Source organism: Ranitomeya imitator, chromosome 4 (genome assembly GCF_032444005.1).
Source record: "Ranitomeya imitator isolate aRanImi1 chromosome 4, aRanImi1.pri, whole genome shotgun sequence".
Classification (NCBI taxonomy): Eukaryota; Metazoa; Chordata; class Amphibia; order Anura; family Dendrobatidae; genus Ranitomeya; species Ranitomeya imitator.
The window spans coordinates 456,321,947-456,348,254 of NC_091285.1; the positions used below are offsets into that span (position 1 = coordinate 456,321,947).

At 42.6% G+C, this 26,308-nt stretch overlaps 1 protein-coding gene across 1 annotated transcript in view; it reads left to right on the plus strand.

Annotated features, from left to right (window-relative positions):
• SORD (sorbitol dehydrogenase) overlaps positions 1-19,330 on the plus strand; it is a 51,546-nt gene extending 32,216 nt beyond the window's left edge. Inside the window, exons 6-10 of the mRNA XM_069765799.1 lie at positions 4,096-4,214; positions 11,759-11,824; positions 14,725-14,900; positions 18,230-18,351; positions 18,914-19,330. Of these exons, the coding sequence (XP_069621900.1) occupies positions 4,096-4,214; positions 11,759-11,824; positions 14,725-14,900; positions 18,230-18,351; positions 18,914-19,079 (649 nt within the window). The 3' untranslated portion in view covers positions 19,080-19,330. The remainder of the gene's footprint in view (positions 1-4,095; positions 4,215-11,758; positions 11,825-14,724; positions 14,901-18,229; positions 18,352-18,913) is intronic.
• Positions 19,331-26,308: the final 6,978 nt, after the last annotated feature.

The window sequence follows — 26,308 nt, forward strand, 5'->3', positions numbered from 1 at the left end:
CCCCCGTTCTGTCATGTGCTGCTCCCATCCTGCGCCCCCGTTCTGTCATGTGCTGCTCCCATCCTGCGCCCCCGTTCTGTCATGTGCTGCTCCCATCCTGCGCCCCCTTTCTGTCATGTGCTGCTCCCATCCTGCGCCCCCATCCTGTCATGTGCTGCTCCCATCCTGCGCCCCCATCCTGTCATGTGCTGCTCCCATCCTGCGCCCTCGTTCTGTCATGTGCTGCTCCCATCCTGCGCCACCATTCTTTAATTTGCTGCTCCCATCCATATGCCCCATACGCTGCTCCATAAAGGTTTATGGCCCCCATAAGATGCTCCATGGTATATGCTCCCGTACACTGCTCCATTATGGTTTATAGCCCCATAAGATGCTCCATTGTATATGCCCCGTACACTGCTCCATAAAGGTTTATGGGCCCCATAAGATGCTCCATGGTATATGCCCCCGTACACTGCTCCATTATGGTTTATAGCCCCATAAGATGCTCCATTGTATATGCCCCGTACACTGCTCCATAAAGGTTTATGGGCCCCATAAGATGCTCCATTGTATATGCCCCCGTACACTGCTCCATTATGGTTTATGGCCCCATAAGATGCTCCATTGTATATGCCCCCGTACACTGCTCCATTATGGTTTATGGCCCCATAAGATGCTCTATTGTATATGCCCCCATACACTGCTCCATTAAGGTTTATGGCCCCATAAGATGCTCCATTGTATATGCCCCCGTACTCTGCTCCATTTTGGTTTATGGCCCCATAAGGTGCTCCATTGTATATGCCCCCGTACACTGCTCCATTATGGTTTATGGCCCCATAAGATGCTCCATTGTATATGCCCCCGTACACTGCTCCATTATGGTTGATGGCCCCATAAGATGCTCCATAGTATTATATGCCCCGTATGCTGCTGCAATATAAAAAAAAAGAAAAAAACCTTACTCACCTATCGTCGCTGGGCGCCGAGTGCTGGGGGGCCTGAGCAGGCGGGGACACCGGTGCGCTGTGGGGGTCAGGTGCCGGTATCGCCGCCAGCTCAGGCCCCCCAGCACTTGCTATATTCACCTGGCCCCATTCCACCGCTGCGCGCCGCCATCTTCCGGGTCCTTTGGCTGTGACTGGTCAGTCAGAGGGCGGCGCCGGCGCGCATTAAGCGCATCATCGCGCCCTCTGAACTGAACGTCCGAGGCTGAGGACCGGGACACGGAGACAGAGCTGCACGCAGCGCTGGAATGGGGACAGGTGAATATAGCCGATACTTACCCTCCTGGCGGTCCCTGCTTCTCTGTTGGAGATCGCGGTGTGCGTTCAGTGTTTACGCATACCGCGATCTTCTGGGAGCGTCACTCTGTGGGGGCCAGACAGCGCCGGCGCTTGCACTTGCGCAGTCTATAAAGGCTTCGGACAGAGTGACGCTCCCAGCGTTATATTATAGATATATTTTTAGACCACTGTGGGTTACTTAAGAAGGGATGGACTCCTCCATTTGGGGGATCTTCTGTCATAGAAATTTGACAGAATAAACTGTTTATGCTTGCTTGATCAACTGATACAGCACCTACGTTTTCTGGCCCCTGGATCTCCATGGCACTTATTCTGTTATAACTATATATATTTATTTTGTTTGTTTTATGGTCTGAAGAAACTGCATCTCGTTATCAGAGTAGATTGTTAGGTCACCTCTGGTGGTTGGCTGAACAGGAACTATGATCCATTCCTTGGGAGTGGCCATTCTCCAAGGCAGTGTCCCCCAACTCTGGTCCTCAAGAGCCACCAACAGGTCATTTTTTTAGGATTTCCTTAGTATTGGCCAGATGATAATTCCATCAACTGAACAATAGTAATAAAATACTAAAAATGTGATCTGTTGGTGGCTTTTGAGGACTGGAGTTGGGGAACATTGCTCTGTAAGGCATATAAATCTTAGCTAGGTATAGGAACCAGCTTATTAGTTTGAGTTCTTAAAGGGAACCTGTCACCCCCAAAATAGAAGGTGAGCTAAGTCCCCAATGTATCCTGAAAGTTGAGAAAAAGAGGTTAGATTATACTCACCCAGGGGCGGTCCCGCTGCGGTCCGGTCCAATGGGCGTCGCTGTCCGTCCGGGGCCTCCCATCTCCTTACGATGACGTACTCTTCTTGTCTTCACGGTGCGGCTCCGGCGCAGGCATTCTTTATCTGCCCTGTTGAGGGCGGCACAAAGTACTGTAGTGCGAAGGCGCCGGGAAAGGTCAGAGAGACCCAGTGCCTGCGCACTGCAGTACTTTGCTCTGCTCTCAACAGGGCAGACAAAGTACGCCTGCGCCGGAGCCACAGTGTGAAGACAAGAAGAGGACGTCATCCTATGAAGATGGGAGGCCCCGGATCGGACCGCGATGCCCATCGAATCGGATGGCAGCCCAGGTCAGTATAATCTAACCTCTTTTTCTCATCTTTCGGGATACATCAGGGGCTTATCTACAGCATTACAAAATGCTGTAAATAAGCCCCTGATGCCGGTGGGCTTAGCTCACCTTCGATTTTGGGGGTGACAGGTTCCCTTTAATGTGGTGTTGTTGGGCCTGGTATATAATGCAATCAGGGATATGCAAGCCTAGTTAATTGTAAAGTGCTGCGGAATTTGTTGGCGCTATATAAATAAAAATAATAATAATTATTATTATTATTATTATTATTATTATTATTCATGTCTTTAGATTTTCCCTTCCAGCAGAAAGAATAGAGCTATCTGTGGTAGTTACAACTAGGGTTGAGCGACCTTTACTTTTATAGGATCGGGTCGGGTTTCACGAAACCCGACTTTTGAAAAAGTCGGGTCGAATGAAATCGGCCGAGCCTATAAAAAAGTCGGGGTCGGGGTCAGACGAAACTCGAAACCCAATGCAGTGCATTGGGTTTCCATGGTTCCCAGGGTCTGAAGGAGCGGAAACTCTCCTTCAGGCCCTGCGATCCATATTTTAGTGTAAAATAAAGAATTAAAATAAAAAATATCGCAATACTTACCCTCTGACGCGCCCTGGTACTAACCGGGAACCTTCCTTCCTTAGAATCAGCCTTCCAGGACCTTGCGGTGACGTCGCGGCTTGTGATTGGCCGCGCGGCCGCCCATGTGACCGCTCGCGCGGCCAATCACAAGCCGCGACGTCACCGAAGGTCCTGGAAGGGCTGATTCTTAGGAAGGAAGGCTGCCGGAAAGAAGCAGGGCGCGTCCGAGGGTGAGTATATTCCTATTAGGTATATACTCACCCTCGGACGCACCCTGCTTCTTTCCGGCAGCCTTCCTTCCTAAGAATCAGCCCTTCCAGGACCTTCGGTGACGTCGCGGGTGACGTCGCGGCTTGTGATTGGCCACGCGAGCGGTCACATGGGCGGCCGCGCGGCCAATCACAAGCCGCGACGTCACCGCGACGTCACCGCAGGGTCCTGGAAGGCTGATTCTAAGGAAGGAAGGTTCCCGGTTAGTACCAGGGCGCGTCAGAGGGTAAGTATAGCGATATTTTTTATTTTAATTCTTTATTTTACACTTAAATCTGAATTCCGATACCAATTCCCGATATCTTAAACATATCGGGAATCGGTATTGGAATTCCGATTCCTGATTCAAAAGATCGCCGACTTCATGGCCGACCCCACACTGGGGTCGGGTCGGGTTTCATGAAACCCGACCTTGCCAAAAGTCGGCGACTTTTGAAAAATTTCGACCCGTTTCGCTCAACCCTAGTTACAACATTAGTCGTTCTCGTTTCCAATAGTGCATTTTTTCCTGTCTGTTCCCACCACAGTTACATAAACTATGTACCTTTGTTTCCCTGGTGCAGTCATGTTGTGGTTCTGGTTCACCATCACCACCCAATGGATTTGCACCCTAAAATTTCATCTAATTATCCTCCCCCCACTTTGTTAGTAGACACATAAGCCACTCAATGCCCAAATTTCTCAGTAGCCACATCTGCCGCACATTTCCAACTTATCTGCCATCCTCAAGTCACAGCCACAACCCCAACTCCATTTCAGGTGCCACAGTCATAATCCCCACAGTCTCTCTGTATAGTCACAGTCACATTGTATTTGATTTTTCATTGCTTGTTCCAGGCTCCCAGACAATGTAACATTTGAAGAAGGTGCTCTAATAGAACCTCTTTCTGTTGGGATTCATGCCTGTAGACGAGCTGGAGTTACACTTGGAAGCAAAGTGTTCATCTGTGGTTCAGGTACAGCTAAGATCTTAGTATTTTATTATGTCTAACTTTGCAACCATGTTGTTTGTTCCTGTGTGTCTAAAATGAAAAATACAACTTTGCTACCTACACCTACAGTGGATCATATATCAAAGATGTGCAACTTAAGGCCAATTAACCAAAATTATGGTAAAAAAAATGTATCTTTATTGAGTCATATTAAAAATTGGGACATGCAGTTAGATAAAAAATATAACAGGGCAGCAATTCCAGCATAGGGTGTAGTTAGTATAAAATACATGCAACAGCAATAGTGTGCAAAAGTATAGAGATTGTTGACACACTCACAGCAAAGGAGGGGAAGATATGATGACACTATCTGAGTGGTAATATTACAGTAATCAAAGTAGAAGGCCCTCACAATACAAGTATCAATTCAATTCATATTGCCTATAGTAACATGATTGGATGATAGTAGAAAACATTAAGTGGATATACAGAAAGCTTTTTTACCAGAGCTGGGAGAAGTATACCAGGTCCTCTACGTGTGTTTCGGCGCCTGCCTTCTTTAGGGGGGAGTGTGACTGCATGTTGTTGCATATATTTTATATTAACTGCATGCTGTGGTGGGTTTATTGCCCTGTTATATTTTTGGTCTAACTGTACGTCTCAATTTTTAACATGACTCAATAAAGATATTTTATCAGAATTTTGGTTACTTGGCTTTAAATTGTTCCTCTTTGGTATATGATTAATTGATTATTTTGGTGTAATGCCATAATATTAGTCAATTTTTTAAAGTACAAATACACTTAATATCATTATTTCTTATGTACTTATTCAAATTGTCCTCTTTTGCTCATTACCTACAGCTCCAGTGGAGGCTTTTGTGTGTCCAGTCTCCATGGGTTATCTGATTCTACAGTCGGTCTTTCTTTCATCTATCCCTACTTCTGTGAAGAGAGAATAGACTGTGGTCTTGATTCATTAAGACTGGTGTTTTATACTGCATTCTTAACCCCTTTCTGCCGTATGACGTACTATCCCGTCGAGGTGGGGTGGGCCCGTATGACCACCAATGGGATAGTACATCATACGTGATCGGCCGCGCTCACGGGGGAGCGTGGCCGATCGCGGCCCGGGTGTCAGCTGCCTATCGCAGCTGACATCCGGCACTATGTGCCAGGAGTGGTCATGGACCGCCCCCGGCACATTAACCCCCGGCACACCACGATCAAACATGATCACGGTGTGCCGGTGGTGCAGGGAAGCATCACGCAGGGAGGGGGCTCCCTGCAGGCTTCCCTGAGACCCCCACAGCAACGCGATGTGATCGCGTTGCTGCGAGGGTCTCCTACCTCCCTCCCTGCAGCAGGCCCGGATCCAATATGGCCGCAGCATCCGGGTCCTGCAGGGAGGGAGGTGGCTTACCAAGTGCCTGCTCAGAGCAGGCGCTTGGTAAGGCTCCAGTGCTCTGAGACAGATCGGTGATCTGACAGAGTGCTGTGCAAACTGTCAGATCACCGATCTGTGATGTCCCCCCCTGGGGCAAAGTAAAAAAGTTAAAAAAAATTCCAAATGTGTAAAAAAAAATCCTAAATAATGGAAAAAAATATATATATATTACTCCCATAAATACATTTCTTTATCTAAATTTAAAAAAAAACAATAAAAGTACACATATTTAGTATTGCCGCGTCCGTAACGACCCAACCTATAAAACTGGCCCACTAGTTAACCCCTTCAGTAAACACCGTAAGAAAGAAAAAACCGAGGCAAAAAACAATGCTTTATTATCATACCGCCAAACAAAAAGTGGAATAACACGCGATCAAAAACACAGATATAAATAACAATGGTACCGCTGAAAGCGTCATTTTATCCTGCAAAAACGAGCCGCCATACAGCATCATCAGCAAAAAAATAAAAAAGTTATAGTCCTCAGAATAAAGCAATGCAAAAATAATTATTTTTTCTATAAAATAGTTTTTTGTCATGATCCCAATGGCAGGGGATAACAAAAGGACAAGCACACAATAAACAGAACAAGCTCTAGGGTGATGGAAACTGAGCTGACCGCGATCCTGAACCTAATTCACAACACTAGCAGTAGCCGGGGAACGTGCCTACGATGATTCTAGACGTCTCGCGCCAGCCGAAGGACTAGCTTCCCCTATTAGAAGAAACAAAGACCTCTCTTGCCTCCAGAGAAACACCCCACAGAAATAGCAGCCCCCCACATGTAATGACGGTGAAATGAGAGGAAAGCACATACGTAGTAATGAAAACAGATTCAGCAAAATGAGGCCCGCTAAAACTAGATAGCAGAGGATACAAAAGTGAACTGCGCGGTCAGCGAAAAACCCTACAAAAAACCATCCTGAAATTACCTGAACTCATGTGCCAACTCATGGAACATGAGGAGTAATATCAGCCCACTAGAGCAACCAGCAACAAGGAATCACATCACTGCAAGCTGGACTAAAACAAAAATTAAAGCAAAACGTGGAACAGGAAAATCAAAAACTTAGCTTGTCCTGAAGATTACTGAAGCGGAAAGCAGAGGTAACAAGACACAATGATTACATTGCTCGCCGGCGAGGAAATGACAAGAAAGCCAGGTTAAATAGGAAACTCCCATATCCTGATAGAACAGGTGGACACCAGAGACCGCAGAGAACACAAGTCACCCAGTACCATCTGTAACCACCAGAGGGAGCCCAAAAACAGAATCCACAACAGTTTTTATCGTATAAAGCGCCAAAACATAAAAAAATGATATAAATGAGGTATCGCTGTAATCGTACTGACCCAAAGAATAAAACTGCTTCATCTGTTTTACCAAACGCAGAACGGTATAAACGCCTCACCCAAAAGAAATTCATGAATAGCTGGTTTTTGGTCATTCTGCCTCACAAAAAGGGGAATAAAAAGCGATCAAAAAATGTCACGTTGCCAATAAAAACGTAAGCTCGTCCCGCAAAAAACAAGACCTCACATGACTCTGTGGACCAAAATATGGAAAAATTTTAGCTCTCAAAATGTGGTAACCCAAAAAATATTTTTTGCAATAAAAAACGTCTTTTAGTGTGTGACGGCTGCCAATCATAAAAATCCACTAAAAAATCAAACCCCCCTTCATCACCCCCTTAGTTAGGGAAAAAAAAAAAAATGTATTTATTTCCATTTTCCCGTTAGGGTTAGGGTTTGGGCTAGGGTTAGGGCTAGGGCTAGGGTTAGGGCTAGGGATAGGGATAGGGTTGGGGCTAGGGTTAAGGCTACAGTTAGGGTTGGGGCTAAAGTTAGGGTTAGGGTTGGGGCTAAAGTTACGGTTAGGGTTTAGATTACATTTACGGTTTGGAATAGGGTTGGCATTAGGTTTAGGGGTGTGTCAGGGTTAGAGGTGTGGTTAGTAGGGTTGAGCGACCTTTACTTATATAGGATCGGGTCGGGTTTCACGAAACCCGACTTGGTCGAGTGAAATCGGCCGATCCTATAAAAAAGTCGGGGTCGGGGTCGGCCGAAACTCGAAACCCAATGCAGTGCATTGGGTTTCCAATGGTTCCCAGGGTCTGAAGGAGCGGAAACTCTCCTTCAGGCCCTGGGATCCATATTTAAGTGTAAAATAAAGAATTAAAATAAAAAATATCGCTATACTTACCCTCTGACGCGACCTGGTACTAACCGGAAACCTTCCTTCCTTCGAATCAGCGCTTCCAGGACCTTGCGGTGACGTCGCGGTGACGTCGCGGCTTGTGATTGGTCGCGCGGCCGCCCATGTGACAGCTCGCGCGACCAATGACAAGCCGCGACGTCACCGCGACGTCACGCAAGGTCCTGCAAGCGCTGATTCTTAGGAAGGAAGGCTGCCGGAAAGAAGCAGGACGCGTCCGAGGGTGAGTATATTCCTATTAGGTATATACTCACCCTCGGACACGCCCTGCTTCTTTCCGGCAGCCTTCCTTTCTAAGAATCAGCGCTTGCAGGACCTTGCGTGACATCGCGGCTTGTGATTGGTCGCACGAGCGGTCACATGGGCAGCCGCGTGACCAATCACAAGCCGCGACGTCACCGCAAGGTCCTGGAAGCGCTGATTCGAAGGAAGGAAGGTTCCCGGTTAGTACCAGGGCGCGTCAGAGGGTAAGTATAGCGATATTTTTTATTTTAATTCTTTATTTTACATTAAATATGGATTCCGATACCGATTTCCGATATTGCAAACATATCGTAAATCGGGATCGGAATTCCGATACCACATTCAGAAGATCGCCGACTTCATGGCCGACCCCACACAGTGGTCGGGTCGGGTTTCATGAAACCCGACTTTGCCAAAAGTCGGCGACTTCTGAAAGTGGCCGACCCGTTTCGCTCAACCCTAGTGGTTAGGGTTACTGTTATGGAACTGGTGGTTAGGAGCACCCGGAACGACCTGATGGTTAAACTCACACAGGACAAGCTCTGGGAAGTGGGAGCTCTGCTGACCGCAACCCCTAATCCTATCACACAACTAGAAATAGCCGTGGAGCGTACCTAACACGACCTAGACGCCTCTTCACAGCCTAAGAGCTAACTAGCCCTAAAGATAGAAAATAAAGCCTACCTTGCCTCAGAGAAATTCCCCAAAGGAAAAGGCAGCCCCCCACATATATTGACTGTGAGTTAAGATGAAAGTCACAAACACAGAAATGAAACAGGTTTCAGCAAAGGGAGGCCAGACTTACTAAACAGACTGAGGATAGGAAAGGTATCTTTGCGGTCAGCACAAAAAACTACAAAAGACCACGCAGAGTGTGCAAAAAGACCTCCGCACCGACTCACGGTGCGGAGGTGCCACTCTGCATCCCAGAGCTTCCAGCTAGCAAGGCAAAATCATGATAGCCAACTGGACAAGGAAACAATGCACAAATAATAACTAGCAGGGACTTAGCTTCTGCTGGAGTAGACAGATCCCCAGAAAGATCCAAGAGCGAACTGAACCAGTACAAGAACATTGACAGCTGGCATGGAGTAACTATCTGAGTGGAGTTAAATAGAACAGCCAGCCAAAGAATAAACTACGTCACCTGTGGAAGGAACCTCAGAAGCAGCAGCTCCACTCACAGCCACCAGAGGGAGTCCATGAACAGAACTCGCTGAAGTACCATTCATGACCACAGGAGGGAGTTCAAAAACAGAATTCACAACAGGTTACTGTTGGGATTAGGGTTAGGGGTGTGTTTGGATTAGGGTTTCAGTTATAATTGGGGGGTTTCCACTGTTTAGGCACATCAGGGTCTCTCCAAACGCGACATGGCGTCCGATCTCAATTCCAGCCAATTCTGCATTGAAAAACTAAAAGTGTCCCTTCCCTTCCGAACTCTCCCATATGCCCAAACAGGGGTTTACCCCAACATATGGTGTATCACTGTACTCAGGACAAATAGGACAACAACTTTTGGGGTCCAATTTCTCCTGTTACCCTTGGGAAAATACAAAACTGGGGGCTAAAAAATAATTTTTGTGGGGGAAAAAAAGATTTTTTATTTTCACAGCTCTGCGTTATAAACTGTAGTGAAACACTTGGTACCACGGCTACTTCTAGTTGCGCTGCTAGTTCAGGGTTTGCGGTCAGTACAGGGACCACCTTCTCCAGAGTACGTCTCATGCTGCTCCAAGGCCACCAGATCATAACATGCATTATAAACTTCTGTGAAGCCCTTGGTGGGTCAAAGCGCTCACCACACATCTAGATAAGTTCCTTAGGGGGTCTACTTTCCAAAATAGTGTCAATTGTGGGAGGTTACAATGTTTAGGCATATCAGTGGCTCTCCAAATGCAACTTGGCGTCCCATCTCAATTCCTGTCAATTTTGCATTGAATTGTCAAACGGCGCTCCTTCCCTTCCGAGCTCTCCCATGCTCCCAATAAGTGGTTTACCCCCACATATGGGGTATCAGTGTACTCAGGACAAATAGTACAACAACGTTTGGGGTCCAATTTCTTCTTTTACCCTTGGGAAAATAAAAAATTGGGGACGAAAAGATAATTTTTGTGAAAAAATATTTTTTTATTTTTACGGTTCTGCATTATAAACTTCTGTAAAGCACTTGGTGGGTCAAAGTGCTCACCACACCTCTAGATAAGTTCCTTAGGGGGTCTACTTTCCAAAATGGTGTCACTTGTGGGGGGTTTCAATGTTTAGGCACATCAGGGGCTTTCCAAACGCAACATGGTGTCCCATCTCGATTCCAGTCAATTTTGCATTGAAAAGTCAAATGGCGCTCCTTCGCTTCCGAGCTCTGTCATGCGCCCAAACAGTAGTTTACCCCCACATATGGGGTATCGGTGTACTCAGGACAAATTGTACAACAACTTTTGGGGTTCATTTTCTCCTGTTACCCTTGGTAAAATAAAACAAATTGGAGCTGAAGTAAATATTTTGTGGAAAAAAGTTAAATGTTCATTTTTATTTAAACATTCCAAAAATTCTTGTGAAGCACCAGAAGGGTTAATAAACTTCTTGAATATGGTTTTGAGCACCTTTAGGGGTGCAGTTTTTAGAATGGCATCACACTTGGGTTTTTTCTATCATATAGACCCCTCAAAATGACTTCAAATGAGATGTGGTCCCAAAAAAAAATGGTGTTGTAAAAATGAGAAATTGCTGGTGAAATTTATCCCTTATAACTCCCTAACAAAAAAAAATGTTGGTTCCAAAATTGTGCTGATTTAAAGTAGACATGTGGGAAATGTTACTTATTAAGTATATTGTGTGACATATCTCTGTGATTTAATTGCATAAAAATTCAAAGTTGGAAAATTGCAAAATTTTCAAAATTTTCGCCAAATTTCTGTTTTTTTCACAAATAAACGCAGGTAATATCAAAGAAATTTTACCACTATCATGAATTACAATATGTCATGAGAAAACATTGTCAGAATCACTGGGATCCATTGAAGCGTTCCAGAGTTATAAGCTCATAAATGGACAGTGGTCAGAATTGTAAAAATTGGCCCGGTCATTAACGTGCAAACCACCCTTGGGGGTAAAGGGGTTAATGACAGACGTGCAGGCAGAACACGTGTCTAATTCATTAAGAGGGCCATGACGCTTAATGAATTTGGCACATCTTTCCAGTCGTGTGAACCTCAACTGAAATGTTACTTCAGTCAGGTACTGAAATTCTGGCTTCAGGTTCCCGACCACCGCTAATGAATTTGCCACTCCCTGTCCTGCCCCTGCTCCTTCTTGGCTCTGCTCCTTTAATGTGTTTTACGTCAGGATTCTGATGTAAATACCATGATAAATTTGGACCTAGCACTGCAGAATCAGGCTGCGCAGTACTTTTTTTGTAGTCTGTAACATGGAGACAAATAACTCTGTTGTAGAAAAATATTAATTGAAAATTTTCATGAATGGCAAGTTTGTAATTTTTTTCATTTTAATATACTGTAACTATAAAAAGAAGCATATATAGGCTCTGGTTCATTAAGACTAGCTATTTGTATTTTCTCTAGGTCCATGTTTTGGTTGCTTTTCATTATGATATAATCGATTTAATATGTAATTTTTTTTTAATCTAAAATTCACATTTTAGGACCTATTGGCCTGGTTTCTCTAATTGTTGCAAAGATGATGGGAGCTTCACAAGTAGTTATAAGTGGTAAGGAAAGTAAATTGTCGTTTTTATATTTCTATTTATTTAGCTTTATCTTAAATGAAATTAGTATAACATTGATACAGAATGGTTAATAGGTACAATAAATACGAACATGTGTTATATGTAGCATTTGTATTATTTATTTCTCCAGAAAAAGTAAATATCGCGCAGCGCTGCGCTCCCCCTCCCCGTATACTTGCCTGCTCCAGGCGCGGTGCAGTCCCTGCTTCTCCTGGCGCTGCATATTCTTCCTGTACTGAACGGTCACTGTTACCGCTCATTACAGTAATGAATATGCGGCTCCACCCCTATGGGAGGTGGAGCCGCATATTCATTACTGTAATGAGCGGCACCATGTGACCGCTCAGTGCAGGAAGAATATGCAGCGCTGGAAGAAGCAGGGACTGCACCGCGCCTGGAGCAGGTGAGTATAATTAGACAGCCCCCGCTTCCCCTCCCCTGCCGATCCCGGGTATGACTCAAGTATAAGCCGAGAGGGGGACTTTCAGCCCCTAAAAATGGGCTGAAAATCTCGGCTTATACTCGAGTATATACAGTATCTCCTTTTTATACACTGCTATTACATATATAAGTATGGGTTACCCAAACAAAACAACTTGGAAACTGAACCCTACATGAACAATAAGACCAATTTTCATGCATCATGCGTTTGTCACTGATTTACGGTGCGGATTCCGCAATTACATTTCAATCATTAAGTAAATGGGTTCTTCAAAATTCCAGTCATCTGTAGCGGAAAAAAATAGCACAAAAATGCAAGCATTGTGTGGATGTCAAATCTGCAGCATGCTCATTAGTAAGCAGGTTTTCATTGTGGTTTTCAACCAATTCATTGCTTAATAATTAGAGTAGGGTAAAACCAATACCCAACCTGCAACAAAATGCGCAAGTATCACATACGGATTTGTAACCAAATCTAAACTAAATTTTTTCCTCTATGTGTGAACATAGACTACTTACCCTCCCCCCCCCCCCCTTTCCCACACACACACAGCTTCTCTCTCAGCAACTTGCTTCCTCCCTGCCCAGGAGCTGTGGTATGATCAGACCATGTCCCTGCACGGTCAGACACAGACATTACACAGTACACTGCAGGGACACATTTATAAGATTATCTCGGCACAGGAAAAAAAAAATTAAAACATATCCAATTGTGGAAAGTATTATTATTCAAAGATCTATTGATTAAATTCAAATTTAAAATGAGGTTTGTTCATGGCAAAACCCCTCTAGATAAATTTCAGTAATCATGTTCAATACTATTTCTCTGTGTCATTTCTCATTATTTCACCTAACCTAATTTATGGACATCTGTGGTTTGATTTCTTTGCCTGTGTGGATTGGATGGGTGTTACCTATATCTGGTGAGAATTTCATGTTAATATCACCTTTTAGAAATCTATTTACTTAGAAAATTGGTGACAAGTTCAGTACTTATTTCACTCGCTGTGAATCACTTGTAAGGCCACGTCTTAAATGTGAGATCAAGTTTTGAGCTCTGCATTTAAAATAAGGATATTGGAAAGTTAGTCAGTTAAAGGGGGGCAACTAGATTATTATTAAATTATGTTATCATTAGTGTTGAGCATTCCGATACTGCAAATATCGGGTATTGGCTATATGTTCCCAGTCATCTTCGGCGTGTGCGGTGCGTATGGTTCCCAGGGTCTGGAGGAGAGGAGACTCTCCTTCAGGCCCTGGGATCCATATTCATGTAAAAAATAAAGAATAAAAATAAAAAATATGGATATACTCACCCCTCCGACGAACCCTGGCTGTCACTGCTGCAAGCATCTGCCTCCGTTCCTAAGAATGCAGAGAGTGAAGGACCTTCGATGACGTCGCGGTCAGGTGACCGCTCACGTGACCGCGACGTTATCGAAGGTCCTTCACTCTCTGCATTCTTAGGAACGGAGGCAGACGCTTGCAGCGGTGACAGCCAGGGTTCGTCGGAGGGGTGAGTATATCCATATTTTTTATTTTTATTCTTTATTTTTTACATGAATATGGATCCCAGGGCCTGAAGGAGATTTTCCTCTCCTTCAGACCCTGGGAACCATCCAGGATCACTTCCGATATTTGTGTCCCATTGACTTGCATTGGTATCGGGTATCGGCGATATCCGATATTTTTTGGATATCAGCCGATCCCATCCGATACCGATACTTTCAAATATCGGAAGGTATCGCTCAACACTAGTTATCATTATTACTACTAGATTATAGGTCTCTCCTATAAGTGAAGTTAGAAAAGTTGGGTTTGTTTAGCTTGGAAAAAAAAATGCCTCAGAGGCGTTCTCATTTATTTATGTCAATGCTAGCACATGACTTATTCCACAAACCTTAAAAAAGACTAGGGTACAATCACTATGTCTGGATGATAGGTTATTCCTAAATAGGAAAGGATTCTTTACAGTTAGAGTAGTCTGACTGTGGTGGAATGCCCGACCACAAGAGGAAAGTAATGGCAGTTGCTATAACAGTATTTAAAAAAAGGGTTAGATGCTTTACTCACAATAAATGGCTTTGTGGGTTATAAATAATCTAGCAATAGAAAATGTATAACTGGTGGAGAAAGGTTGAACCTGATGAACCTGTCTTTTTTCCAATCTATGTAATTATGTAATGCGTGTGTTTCTTGGCATAATCACATTGCACAAGGAGGATTATGAAAAAATGTTTAGATCTGCTTTTATGGAAAATCGTGGTCCCCATAGAAATCAGTGGTATTAGACCTGTTAATATGTTCATTGTGTATATCCTGTAATGATCAGATCCTGTCTTTTCTTTCAGTGTGGTTTATGTTCATAGAGCTATAACTTTGCCTCTGACATGGCCATATTGTTACCTTCCAATATATGACTATGGAATCATTTTTTTCAGATTTATCTTGTTCAAGACTAGAAAAAGCCAAAGAAGTCGGAGCAGATTATATTTTGCAAGTTGCCAAAGAAAGCCCTCAGCAAACTGCTCAGAAAGTTGAAGAATTACTAGGATGCATGCCCGAGATCACCATTGAGTGCACTGGAGCTGAAGCTTGTATTCAGACAGGAATCTATGTAAGTAGAGGCAAGCTCATTCATTCACATGAGGCGTATCGCCTCCCTAACTGTGGAATTCGCTTACAGCTTTGAAGGATGTCACTATTTTATGTATTGCAGATATGACCTCATCTTGAATGCAATTCTGTACTAATACTGTAATTGTAATCGAAACATGTTTGTACCTGTGCCCAGGCAACATATTCAAACCAGCAATGCGTCATGTCAGAAGACGTGAGAAGCATTTGCAATTATTACAATTTTAATTTCTTTTTAATTTTGGCTGTAAATCATTTATTTTCAGCTGATACAAAAGTTTGTCATGAAATTAATATGACTTCCAAAGAAATCTTGAGTATCCTGAAGAATGAGTGTGCTGTACCTTTGGAGCGTAACAAATGACTGTTCAACACTTATTACTTGATTGTCCCACAAACAAAGTTCACATTTAACTAAAACTTGAAACAATAGTAAGCACTACAATTGGCTGTGTGACATTTTTTATTACTGTGCTGACATGTGCCCCTATGTATTGTCTTGTTTGCTGTGTCCGACCACGTAGTTCATGGTCAGTACACAGCATACCAAAGCTCCTGGCCACCCGAGTAAGCATAAGAGTATACAGACTACACATCAGAGGCACACAGCTGCTTCTTCCTGTGAGGTAACACATTTTCCTGCCTGTTTTATCACAGGAGCAAGTACTTCTGCTGCAAAACCAGTCCAGTGAGCTCATCATAGGAGACTGCTGAACTCATATGTCATTGAATTGACGGTATATAGCAGGGGTACATTTCTAAGATTATCTCAGGAAGGGAACGTTTGTGTGACAAACTCTTTAATTACCAGATAATTTAACATAAATGCCTGATTTCAAAATAAGGACATTTTTTGCTGACACATTGCTCATCAAAGTACTTCAGACTACTATTTAAATGGGGTTTTTATGTAATATGCATTTTTTAAAAATGTGTTATTGTTTTTTATTTAATTTTTCATGTAGCCATTTATGTTAACCTCTTTAAAACCTTTGACGTACCCAAACGTCATGGTCAGGTAGGGGTTCCCGACCTTAGACGTATGGGTACACCATGGTGATCGTGACAGCGTGATTGCCACTGGGAGCTCGGCTTTTGTGATAGCCGAGACCTGGCGGTCACTGCCAGGAACGGTGCTTGCACTACCCCGGCTATTTACCCCCTAAATATTGCTATCGATATACATTGCAGCATTTTGGAAGAAAATTGCCTAAGAGGCTTCTTTTAGAACAATACTGGCCGGTATAATGCATTGCAATGCATTATATCAGCGATCAGACTAATAAAAGTTAAAGTCCCATAGAGGGACTAAGTAAAAAAAAATATATTTTCATCAAATATCACAAAATAAAAAAAAATGAAAATAATAATATACCAATAAATGAGTATAAAAAGATATATAATATAAATAAATATGATCAATATTACCAATAAATGGGTATGACATCTATAAAACTGTCATACTAGTTAACCCCTTCAGTGAACACTGTAAAAAAAATTAAAAAGTGGCAAAAAACTTATGCTTTTTTCATCATACTGCTGAAGATAAAGTTGAATAAAACGTGATTAATAAGTCGAATGGAAAGAAAAATGGTATAGTTGAAAACTTCATCTTTTCCCACAAAAAATAAGCCACCACACAGTTCCATCAGCAGAAAAGTATAAGTTATAGCTCTCAGAATACAGCTATGCAAAAGCAGTTCTTTTCTCTAAAACTAGTTCTTATTGTGTAAAAGTGGCAAAAAATAAAAAAATGACATAAATGGGGTCTCGTTGTAATCGTATTGTACTGAAGAATAACGCTGCTTTATCACTTTTACCCTACTGTGAATACCATAAAAAAACCACAAAAACCTATTTCCGAATTGCTGTTTTTTGTTCGTTCTGCCTCCCAAAAATTGGAATAGAAAACGATTAAAGACTGTCATGTGTCCCAAAATGGTACCAATAAAAATGTCAGCTCATTGTGCAAAAAACAAGCCCAATATGTATAGATGAGAGTGATGCAGACAATTATTGCTCCTACTTATCTTGGGTGTAAAAAGTGGGATCGGCAAAAATTCAAGTGTAAAAGCCTGATGTATCCTGTAGACACGTGTTGTAGCCCAATCCATCTGTAGACACTAACATCACACTTACAACATAGTAACTAAACAAACCCTGTCATGCAACTAAATATAGAACTGGAACTTAAAAATCTCCTGCGTTACTGGAGATATACTAATTAGCATGATAGTTCACTTATCAACTCAATTTCCCACCCATGTGTTCAATACGTCGGCCCATGTCACGCGGCCAGGAACATTCATATTTATCAGCCCTCAGCTATCTACAAGTACACCGGTCCAACCCTATCTCATCTGTTCCCTGGGCAACATTATACTTACATTATGGGCAGTGGTTAAAGCTAACAGGAATTTGTACTGTCATCAGCCTGCAAACAAATAGAACGTGGGTTCACCTTTGACAGATACAGCTTCACCATTGACTAAGCAAGCGTGAAGTTACGCACAAGAATAAAAGTGCTGGCAGTAGTCTAGATAAATATGTAGAAAATTGCTGTGAGCACATTGACACAAGCTAGGCCTTCTTTGTTAGATGGATTGATAAAGATTATTATTATTATTATTATTATGGATTCCAGATCCTTTGCATGTGATACTGCTCAAATCTTTATCTTTGGTTTGATTATGTTTCTGTTTATGCTTAATAAAGACACAAAAATGACAAGAGTACACCATAAGCTGCAGAATGCTACTGAGATTTCATCAAAATTATGGCAGAAATGTGCATGAATTGATTGACAGGTTCCCTTTAATGTTGCAAAATGTCAGACATTACGGGGGTTGTCTGGTCTTCTGACAAAAGTCTGGAGTCACTCTGTGTGACTTCAAAATTTTGAATCTTGACAGCATGCGGTGCGCTATCAGGATTCACCGGAATTGCTGGTGATAGCAGACGGTCACATGACCGCACGTATTTGACCAGCTTCTCTCAATTCACTTGTATTGAGAAAAGCCAGTTATGTCTATTCAGAAAGTAGCCTGAAGTATGCAAATCAGACATGTGATTGTCCACTCTCACCAGGTGAATCTTGACAGTGTGCAAACCGCACGCTATCTCGATTTAGAAGTCTGCAGTCACATAGAGTGTTAAGACATTTCTCAAAACACTGAAGAACGCCTTTTGGATTGGTGAGAGGTTCTGAATTCTGGAAATGTTGAGTGCCCTCTTAATTTCAGTAGTGATTGCAGTGATTTCTTTACTTTCTGTTTAATTTATTCATTTTTTTTATATACTTGTTCACAGGCAACACGATCTGGCGGTACTTTAATACTTGTTGGTTTGGGTCCAGCGATGGTCAATGTACCTATTGTGAATGCTGCTGTGCGAGAGGTTGATATCAGGGGCATTTTCAGATACTGCAATACGTAAGTTCTAGTACTAATATATAAATATATATATATATATATACACACTAGATGGTGGCCCGATTCTAACGCATCAGGCATTCTAGAATATGTATGTAGTTTATTTATGAAGATTTAAGAATATTGCAATGAATACACAGGATTTTCCGGGTAAAATATGTACATTTTCATTCAATTTTATTGCTTATAGAACTTAATACAACTGAACTTAATACAACTGAACGAAAGCGGTGTTTAAATCCCGCACCAATATCGCTGATTGGTTGCTGCCGGCCACGACCAATCAGCGAAGCGTGGTTCAAATCCCGCTCCAATTCGCAGCCAGACTGCACCTGTCGCTGATTGGTCGCGGCCGGCCGGGCTGCAACCAATCAGTGAAGCAGTGTTTAAATCCCGCGCCAATATCGCTGATTTAAACACTGCTTCGGCCAGGCGCGACCAATCAGCGACGCGAAATTTCCATTACAGACAGACAGAATTAGACGAATATATAGTATATACAGTATATAATACAGATGTGCTTTAGTATCCTGATGAAAATGTACAATCTCTATTCTTGCAGATGGCCAATGGCTATTTCAATGCTGGCATCTAAAAGAGTGAACGTGGCTCCTTTGGTTACGCATCGCTTTCCCTTAGAAAAAGCACTGGAAGCCTTTGAAACCACAATGAGAGGAGAAGGAGTGAAAGTTATGTTGAAATGTGACCAGAATGACCAGAACCCATAAAATAAGTAGCGTCACCTGTAATATTCCTTTGAGATACATTTGAGGGCACGTACTAGTAAGATAAAAAATGAACTGTGCCTTGCATTGTGTTTCAATAAATACTTCAGTCATAAATTTATCCTGAATAAAAATGTAAAGTTCCGAAAATTCTTGTTTCTTTGGTATCCCAAATTATTATAAACTGGTGTTTGACTTTTACATTTCTAACCAAAAATGTAATTCCACAAAATAAATGTAATACATTCTCAAAATGTATTTAGCCATTTATTTAAGACTGGTCCCTTTCTAGACTACACTACAGGATGAGCGTTGGTCTACATTCCCAGAATGAGTTTTTCATGAGTTTTTGCTCTTGCATATTTTTTGCACCTAATAAATATATCAGGTTTCTTGCATTTTTGCATGTGTTTTTATTCCGTTTTTGATACTGCAGCTTGATTTCTCTTTTTATGGTGTGCCATGTTTTAAATAAAGCTGCCTTGCTTTTTATATTTCCTGGAATTTGTCAAAATTGTGTTGATACAATTATGAGCGGATTACATGCATTTCTTCCCTACGGAATTTTCACCTTTTTTGCACTTCCATAGATTAAATCTGCACATAAAACTCCGAGTACCCGCAAGAGAGAAAAATTTACATATTGGGAATTTTAACCCCTTAATGGCTAAAGGTATTTTTGGTGTTGCATTTTCATTGTTTGCTCCCCTTCTTCCCAGAGCCATAACTTTTTTATTTTTTAGCTCAAAATGGCCATGTGAGGGCTTCTTTTTTGCAGGACAAGTTGTAATTTTGAGCAACACCATTGGTTTTGCCATGTTAGGCTAGTTTCACACTAGCGTTTACCTGATCTGCGGTGGGCTGCAGACTTCCTCCGTGAAGCCCCGCCCTCCGCCGCACCTCCACCGCTAGCTCCGCCTACTTCTGCCTGCCTACCTATCTTTAACATTAGGTACGCAGGTCGTGCGACTGTATGCGGATGATGCCGCATGCGTCGTTTTGACGATGCAGAAAAAAAATGCTACAGGCTGCGTCTACGCTGGTCGCCGCATCGTCAAAACGACGCATGCGGCAGCATCCGCATACAGCCGCACGACCTGAGTACCTAATGTTAAAGATAGATACGTAGGACGCATGCAGAAGTAGGCGGAGCTAGCGGCAGAGGTGCGGCCGAGGGAGGGGCTTCACTGAGGAAGTCCGCAGCCCGCCGCACATCAGGAAAACGCTAATGTGAAACCGGCCTTATGTACTGCAAAATGGGGAAAAATTACATGTTTGGTGATATTGCAAAAAAGTGCAATTCCACAATTGATTTTTGTTTTGCTTTTTTACTAGCTTCACTAAATGCTAAAACTGACCTGTCATTATGATTTTCCAGGTCATTACGAGCTCATAGACACCGAACATGTTTACGTTTTTTTTTTATGTAAGTAGTGAAAAAACTTCCAAAGTTTGTTAAAAAAAAAAAAAAATTGCGCCATTTTCCGATACTTGTAGGGTCTCAATTTTTCATGATCTCAGGTTGGGTGAGGGCTTATTTTTTGTGTGTCGAGCTGACATTTTTAAAGTTACCATTTTGGTGCAGATACAATCTTTTGATTGCCTATTATTGCATTTTAAATGCAATGATGTGGCAACCAAAAAAAGTAATTCTGGCATTTTGACATTTTTTCTTGTTACGCTGTTTAGCGATCGGGTTAATTTTTTTTATATTGATAGATCAGACGATTCTGGATGCAGAAATACCAAATATGTGTATGTTGGATTTTTTTTTGTTATTGTTTTATTTTGAATGGGGCAAAAGGGAAGGATGATTTGAACTTATATATATATTTAATATTTTTAAAAACTTTTTTTTTTACTTCTGGCATGCTTCAACAGCTTCCATGGGAAGAAGCTGCTAATAACCTGATCACCTCTGCTACATACAGGCGATGATCAAATCGCCTGAATGTGGCAGAATTGCTGACTTGCTATGAGCGCTGACCACCTGGCGGCGCTCATAGCAATCCTGCAGTGACGGCCATAGAGGTCTGCTGGAGGCCTCTGGTTGTCATGCCAACCCATCGGTGACCCACAGTCATGTGACACGGGTGCCAATGGGTGGGATTTTGATTTTGTCAGAGTTTGATAGCGGCATTTAACGGGTTAAGAGTTGCGGGCACATGTCAGCTGTTCAAAACAGCTGACATGTGCCAGAAAAGATGTGGGCTCACTGCCGGAGCCAACATCAAAGGGAGGGTGTCTGACAAGGGTGTACTGTTACGCCCAATATCAGAAAGGGGTTAAACACACACTTAGGTCAGTTTATGCAGCGGAAAAAAAATCACAGTGGCCATGAGATTTCTATGAATCCTATCTACTTTGCTGGAACTGTAAGATGCTGCAGCTTTTTACACAGTGATATGCATCATCATAAACTTATTGTGTGAACTTGACTATTGTCTTTAGTTTACATCTCGCCATATCTTCATCTGAATGGATTGTTTTCCTCTCTGTTCTTGGTTTCTGCATTGTAAAACCACAATGATATAGGTAATTTAAAAAAGAGAGAAATCTGCAAAGGGAGGTGGTCCCGAATAGGAATGGTCTATGGAGTTATGTATCGATCTGTTGGATCTCTGATTAACTGAACAACAGGGTGCATCTCTTATGTGGTATCTTCATCAACTGGTGAGATTGTTCCATATTACATTATGCACCCTCTACTGTTACTTTTGCAAATACATTATGGGTGATCATCAGTGGTACTGATTTACTTCACACATCTGAGCAAAATTATACTGGTACAGACAGCAGTATCAATATTCGTTTAGAATTGAGCATACAGTTTCCCTGCTGGGTCTGGATAAGACCTTTTGGTTCAATAAGTGTCTTTTGAAACAGGGAGAACCAGTCTGTCTGAAGTACCATCATTTTTTTTAATCTCTTTTAACGATCAGGTTATTGTTTGACCAACTATTGGTAATGCACGTTTGTCTATATAGGTTGTGTCATGTCATTTTAATAGATATATTAAATGTTACATTTTAGGTCCCCTTTTTGTGCTATTAATTTAAAAACGACTCTCAAAACCGAGGGGAGTGTTAAGGAAATTTAGTGATCCTAACTGGGTATAGAGTCTGTTGTTAGGACTGCATACCATAGAGTAGATCATCAGAAGTGTCAGAACTAGTGATGAGCAGACGTGCTTGGATAAGGTGTTATCGGAGCATGTTCCTGTGTTATTTGAGTATCTTGGGTGTGCTCGAATAATATGTTCGAGTCCCTGCGGCTGCACGTGGAGCACCCGCTAGGGCCTAGGGAACACTCAATACCAGGTCTGGTGGTTGTTAAAGGGGTAGTCACAATGGCAGCGACACGGTCTGTGGCCCTGGACATCCAAGTTAAAGGGAAGATCTTTAAAGGGGTTGTTTTGAATAAAGAATATTCGTGATGCCACCTGTGGTATTCGGTCAGGGATGACCCATGCTGCTTAAAGGTGTCCACTGGGGATGATGTTATTGCAGCAATGCTGGAGTGGCTTCCCATAGGAGAAGCTTAGTCCCAAGGGCTCCCGGTGTAGTAGTTGCAGACTCTTTACGTTTTACTGGTAGTATGCAGCCACAGTCCTGGGTACTGGTAACAGATGATGGTGAGGTCCGACCAGCCTGGAAGCGATTTGGAATCCCCTTAGCCAGGTGGATTGGAAGCTTTCCTTACTGCACTGTAGTGTGTGTCCCTTGCTACCTGAGGCTTCACACACGGTCCTCTCTCTCTGTTCTATATGTAGGACAGTACCTGCATGGCAGGCAACTCGAGCCTTTTTACAGGTGTCTCTACTTGTGGGACTCCAGGATCTATATGCTGCTGTGCCTTCCGGTGTGGTTGTGGACAGGCAACTTGAAATCCCCTGTCCTCCGGTTTCTGCTGTGGGGCATACAGTCCCACACAGCCTCGGACTCCCGGTGTCCAGTTCCTGCGCTTCAGCGTGGAGGGAGACCAGTCGCAGTTCCCCTCCAGCTCCTCACTTCTCCTGTGCTTCTTCTCCTCTCACATGTTCCTACAGACTCAACTCTGACTCCTCCACTCCGGTCAGGAGCTGCAGAACCTCGTGTCTGCACGGCTCTAGCTCTCCTCTCACTCTTCCTCCAAATCTGTCTCTCTTCTCTCTAACTCCTCCTCCAGCCAGAATACATATAAGGTAGATTCCATGAAACTGGGTCTAGAGCTCCCCCTTCTGGCCTGGAGTAAGAAGATGTTGGATGTATGTGCTACCTGTTAAAGGGAACTTTGTCGCTTCCAGACATGGCATCACCCTCCGCCAAAGGAACGCAACACCACTGTAACAACCGGCTTCCTGGAGTAACAGCCATGAATCATGCAGCTGTGGGGACATGAACATAATAAATGAGTACTCTCAAGATGCTTGAATAACACCCGCTCACTCATCACTAGTCAGAGCCTAAAGGGAACTTGACAGGTGATTTGTGCTTCCTAAACCATGTAGCAAGTACAGTCTCCATAATTGCAGACACCAGATGATATCAGCAAAGAGTCTTCAGGACAAACACCTATGGCTTTTTCTGTCACGTTTCTGCTTCAATAACGATGTGAGTACGTCAGCATGTATAAATTGCAGCTTTCGATCTTCTCTGTCAAATCACTGCCCTGGTTCCAAGGAACATTGAGTTTTGAGTTCAGTGATTGTTGGAAACTTAAACACTGTAATGATTAAAGGGAACCTGTCACCTGAATTTGGCGGGACTGGTTTTCGGTCATATGGGCGGAGTTTTCAGGTGTTTGATTCACCCTTTCCTTACCCGATGCCTGCATGCGGGCCGAAACACCTGAAAACTCCGCCCATATGACCGACAACCGGTCCCACCAAATTCAGGTGACAGGTTCCCTTTAACAGTTTAAATTTAGATCCTTCTATGTAATAAGTGTGAGTCGTTCTCAAGAATTCAGAAATTATTACTAAGACTTCTCCCTAGCTCATTGATATGTTATCTACTGTATTTTGTGTTATCCAGTCTGTAGATAAGCTATAAACTGCCAACCTGTCTGTCCATAATAATCACTTGGCTGCTTCATGAAAAAACTATTCAAAGTTATTAGACAAAGCACACAACTCTGGGGAAGCCTTTTGGATTTCTAGCATTGCATTTTTTAAGCATATTTTCAGTAGATGTCCACCCAAAATGCACAAAAGCAATCTGGTCTTCTTATTGAGATTTGATGCGCTTTCCTTTTTTTTTTTTTTCAATGAAGTTTGGAGCTGATTTGACACAGCAGTTTGTAATGCTTTTTTTGTAACACAGAAATGCTTTGATGCCGCATTTAACAACACATTTATATTTTTCACATTTGTTTTTTCACTTTCCACTTAGAGTCTGTAGGGGGAAAAGCACTCCCCGAAATGTCTTTAAAAGCACTGGGAATGCTTGTTCATGAAATCACATCCACTTTTCTAGATCTGCTGCATGCAGCAACTTTTCTGCACAAAAATGCGGAATTTAAGTTAAATTGGACCATGGCCTATACTAAACAAGAAAAATGTACAAAAGTTCAACAAATGTATAATATACTTAATAATATGATCCAATTCTATTCAGTTACTAATAGGATTGGGAACTTACAGGCTTGTATATTTTTTGGGTTGGACACATACTTTTGTCACCTTATTATGCAAGTCATATCGGTATAATCTGAGTATGTATATGACAACTCCAGTTCCAGCTGTAACTAAGTTTTAGAATGTCATGTAACTTTTTGTTAGCCTTCCAACATCCGCCATACATGTATGGCAAGAGGTTCCCAACCATTGCTGCACATATACCTCAAGATGACGAAGCAGGTCTCAAACCGAGCAAGTTTCTTCCGTCGTTGGTGTTAGCTGTATATTATAGCTATTACTGTCACGACTCTGTCGGATGTCCCTGTCCCTATCGCTAGAGGCGCCCTATCTCACCCTATTCCTCAGATTACTTCTGATGGTGCAGAAGCCGGGGCCACGTACCTTGTCTTAGCTCCTGAATTTGACCTCTGTCTGTACCCTTGCCCCACCCAGGGAATAGGGGAGTAGTAGTGTACCAAAATACACCAACCAGACTAAGGTAATGTGAACAGGGATAAAGGAAAATACTTATCAATTAAATATACACAAACATAAACACCGTAGACATTGGGGAGTGGAGGATGGGGTTAAACCAAAGTAGGAGAAGCTAAGGAATTATTAGTAGTGATGAGCGAATATACTCGTTACTCGAGATTTCCCGAGCATGCTCGGGTGTCCTCCGGGTATTTTTTTAGTGCTCGGAGATTTAGTTTTTATTGCCGCAGCGGAATGTTTTATCTGTTAGCCAGCATAAGTACATGTGGGGATTCCCTAGCAACCAGGCAACCCCCACATGTCCTTACGAATGGCTTACAGATGTAAAACATTCAGCTGCAGCAATAAAAACTACGTTTTCGAGCACTAAAAAAATACTCGGACACCCGAGCATGCTCGGGAAATCTCAAGCAACGAGTATATTCTCTCATCACTAATTATCACACAAATTAGAATTGCAAATTAAAGATTACCTCCGGATGGAGCAGACGTGCCTATCTGCTCTCTGCAAATCAGAGGACATAACACAGTAGACAGAAATAGAAAAACCAGCTCATCTGTTAGGCATGTGTTGTGGGGAAGCACGGATATCGTGTAGTCATCACGTGGAACAAATGTAGCAAAAAAAAGGAAAATCCAGCTTCCACAAAAATTCTAAATATATTGTGAATAAAAATCTGTTATCTGTTACTCATTATCATGTGAATTCATCCTACTGGACTTCATGTTTTATTGACAATAAATTTGGAATTTTTTTGGAAGCTGGATTTTCCTTTTTTTGCTACATTTGTTCGACATAACACAGTGCCATGCTACTGGCAGCCCATTGCAGCAGCTACTCTTTTGTTTCTTTTGTCCCTGTATATTGTCTGTTCTTTTGGATTTTCTATTGATTGATGGATGATTTATACTCTGTGGATCGCACTGTTCCTGTATGATGGACCATTGTGGGAAGGCGGAAACCATTCACCCATAAAACCCACTGCCTCTGGACACGCAGCGCTGTATTAGCACCTGGATCTGCCACTACTACATACATCCCCCTACAGGTACATGCAACTCCTAAATGGATACCAGTGATGCAATGCACCATGGACATGAATCTAATCCAACCACTACCAGCCACAGTTCCACAATA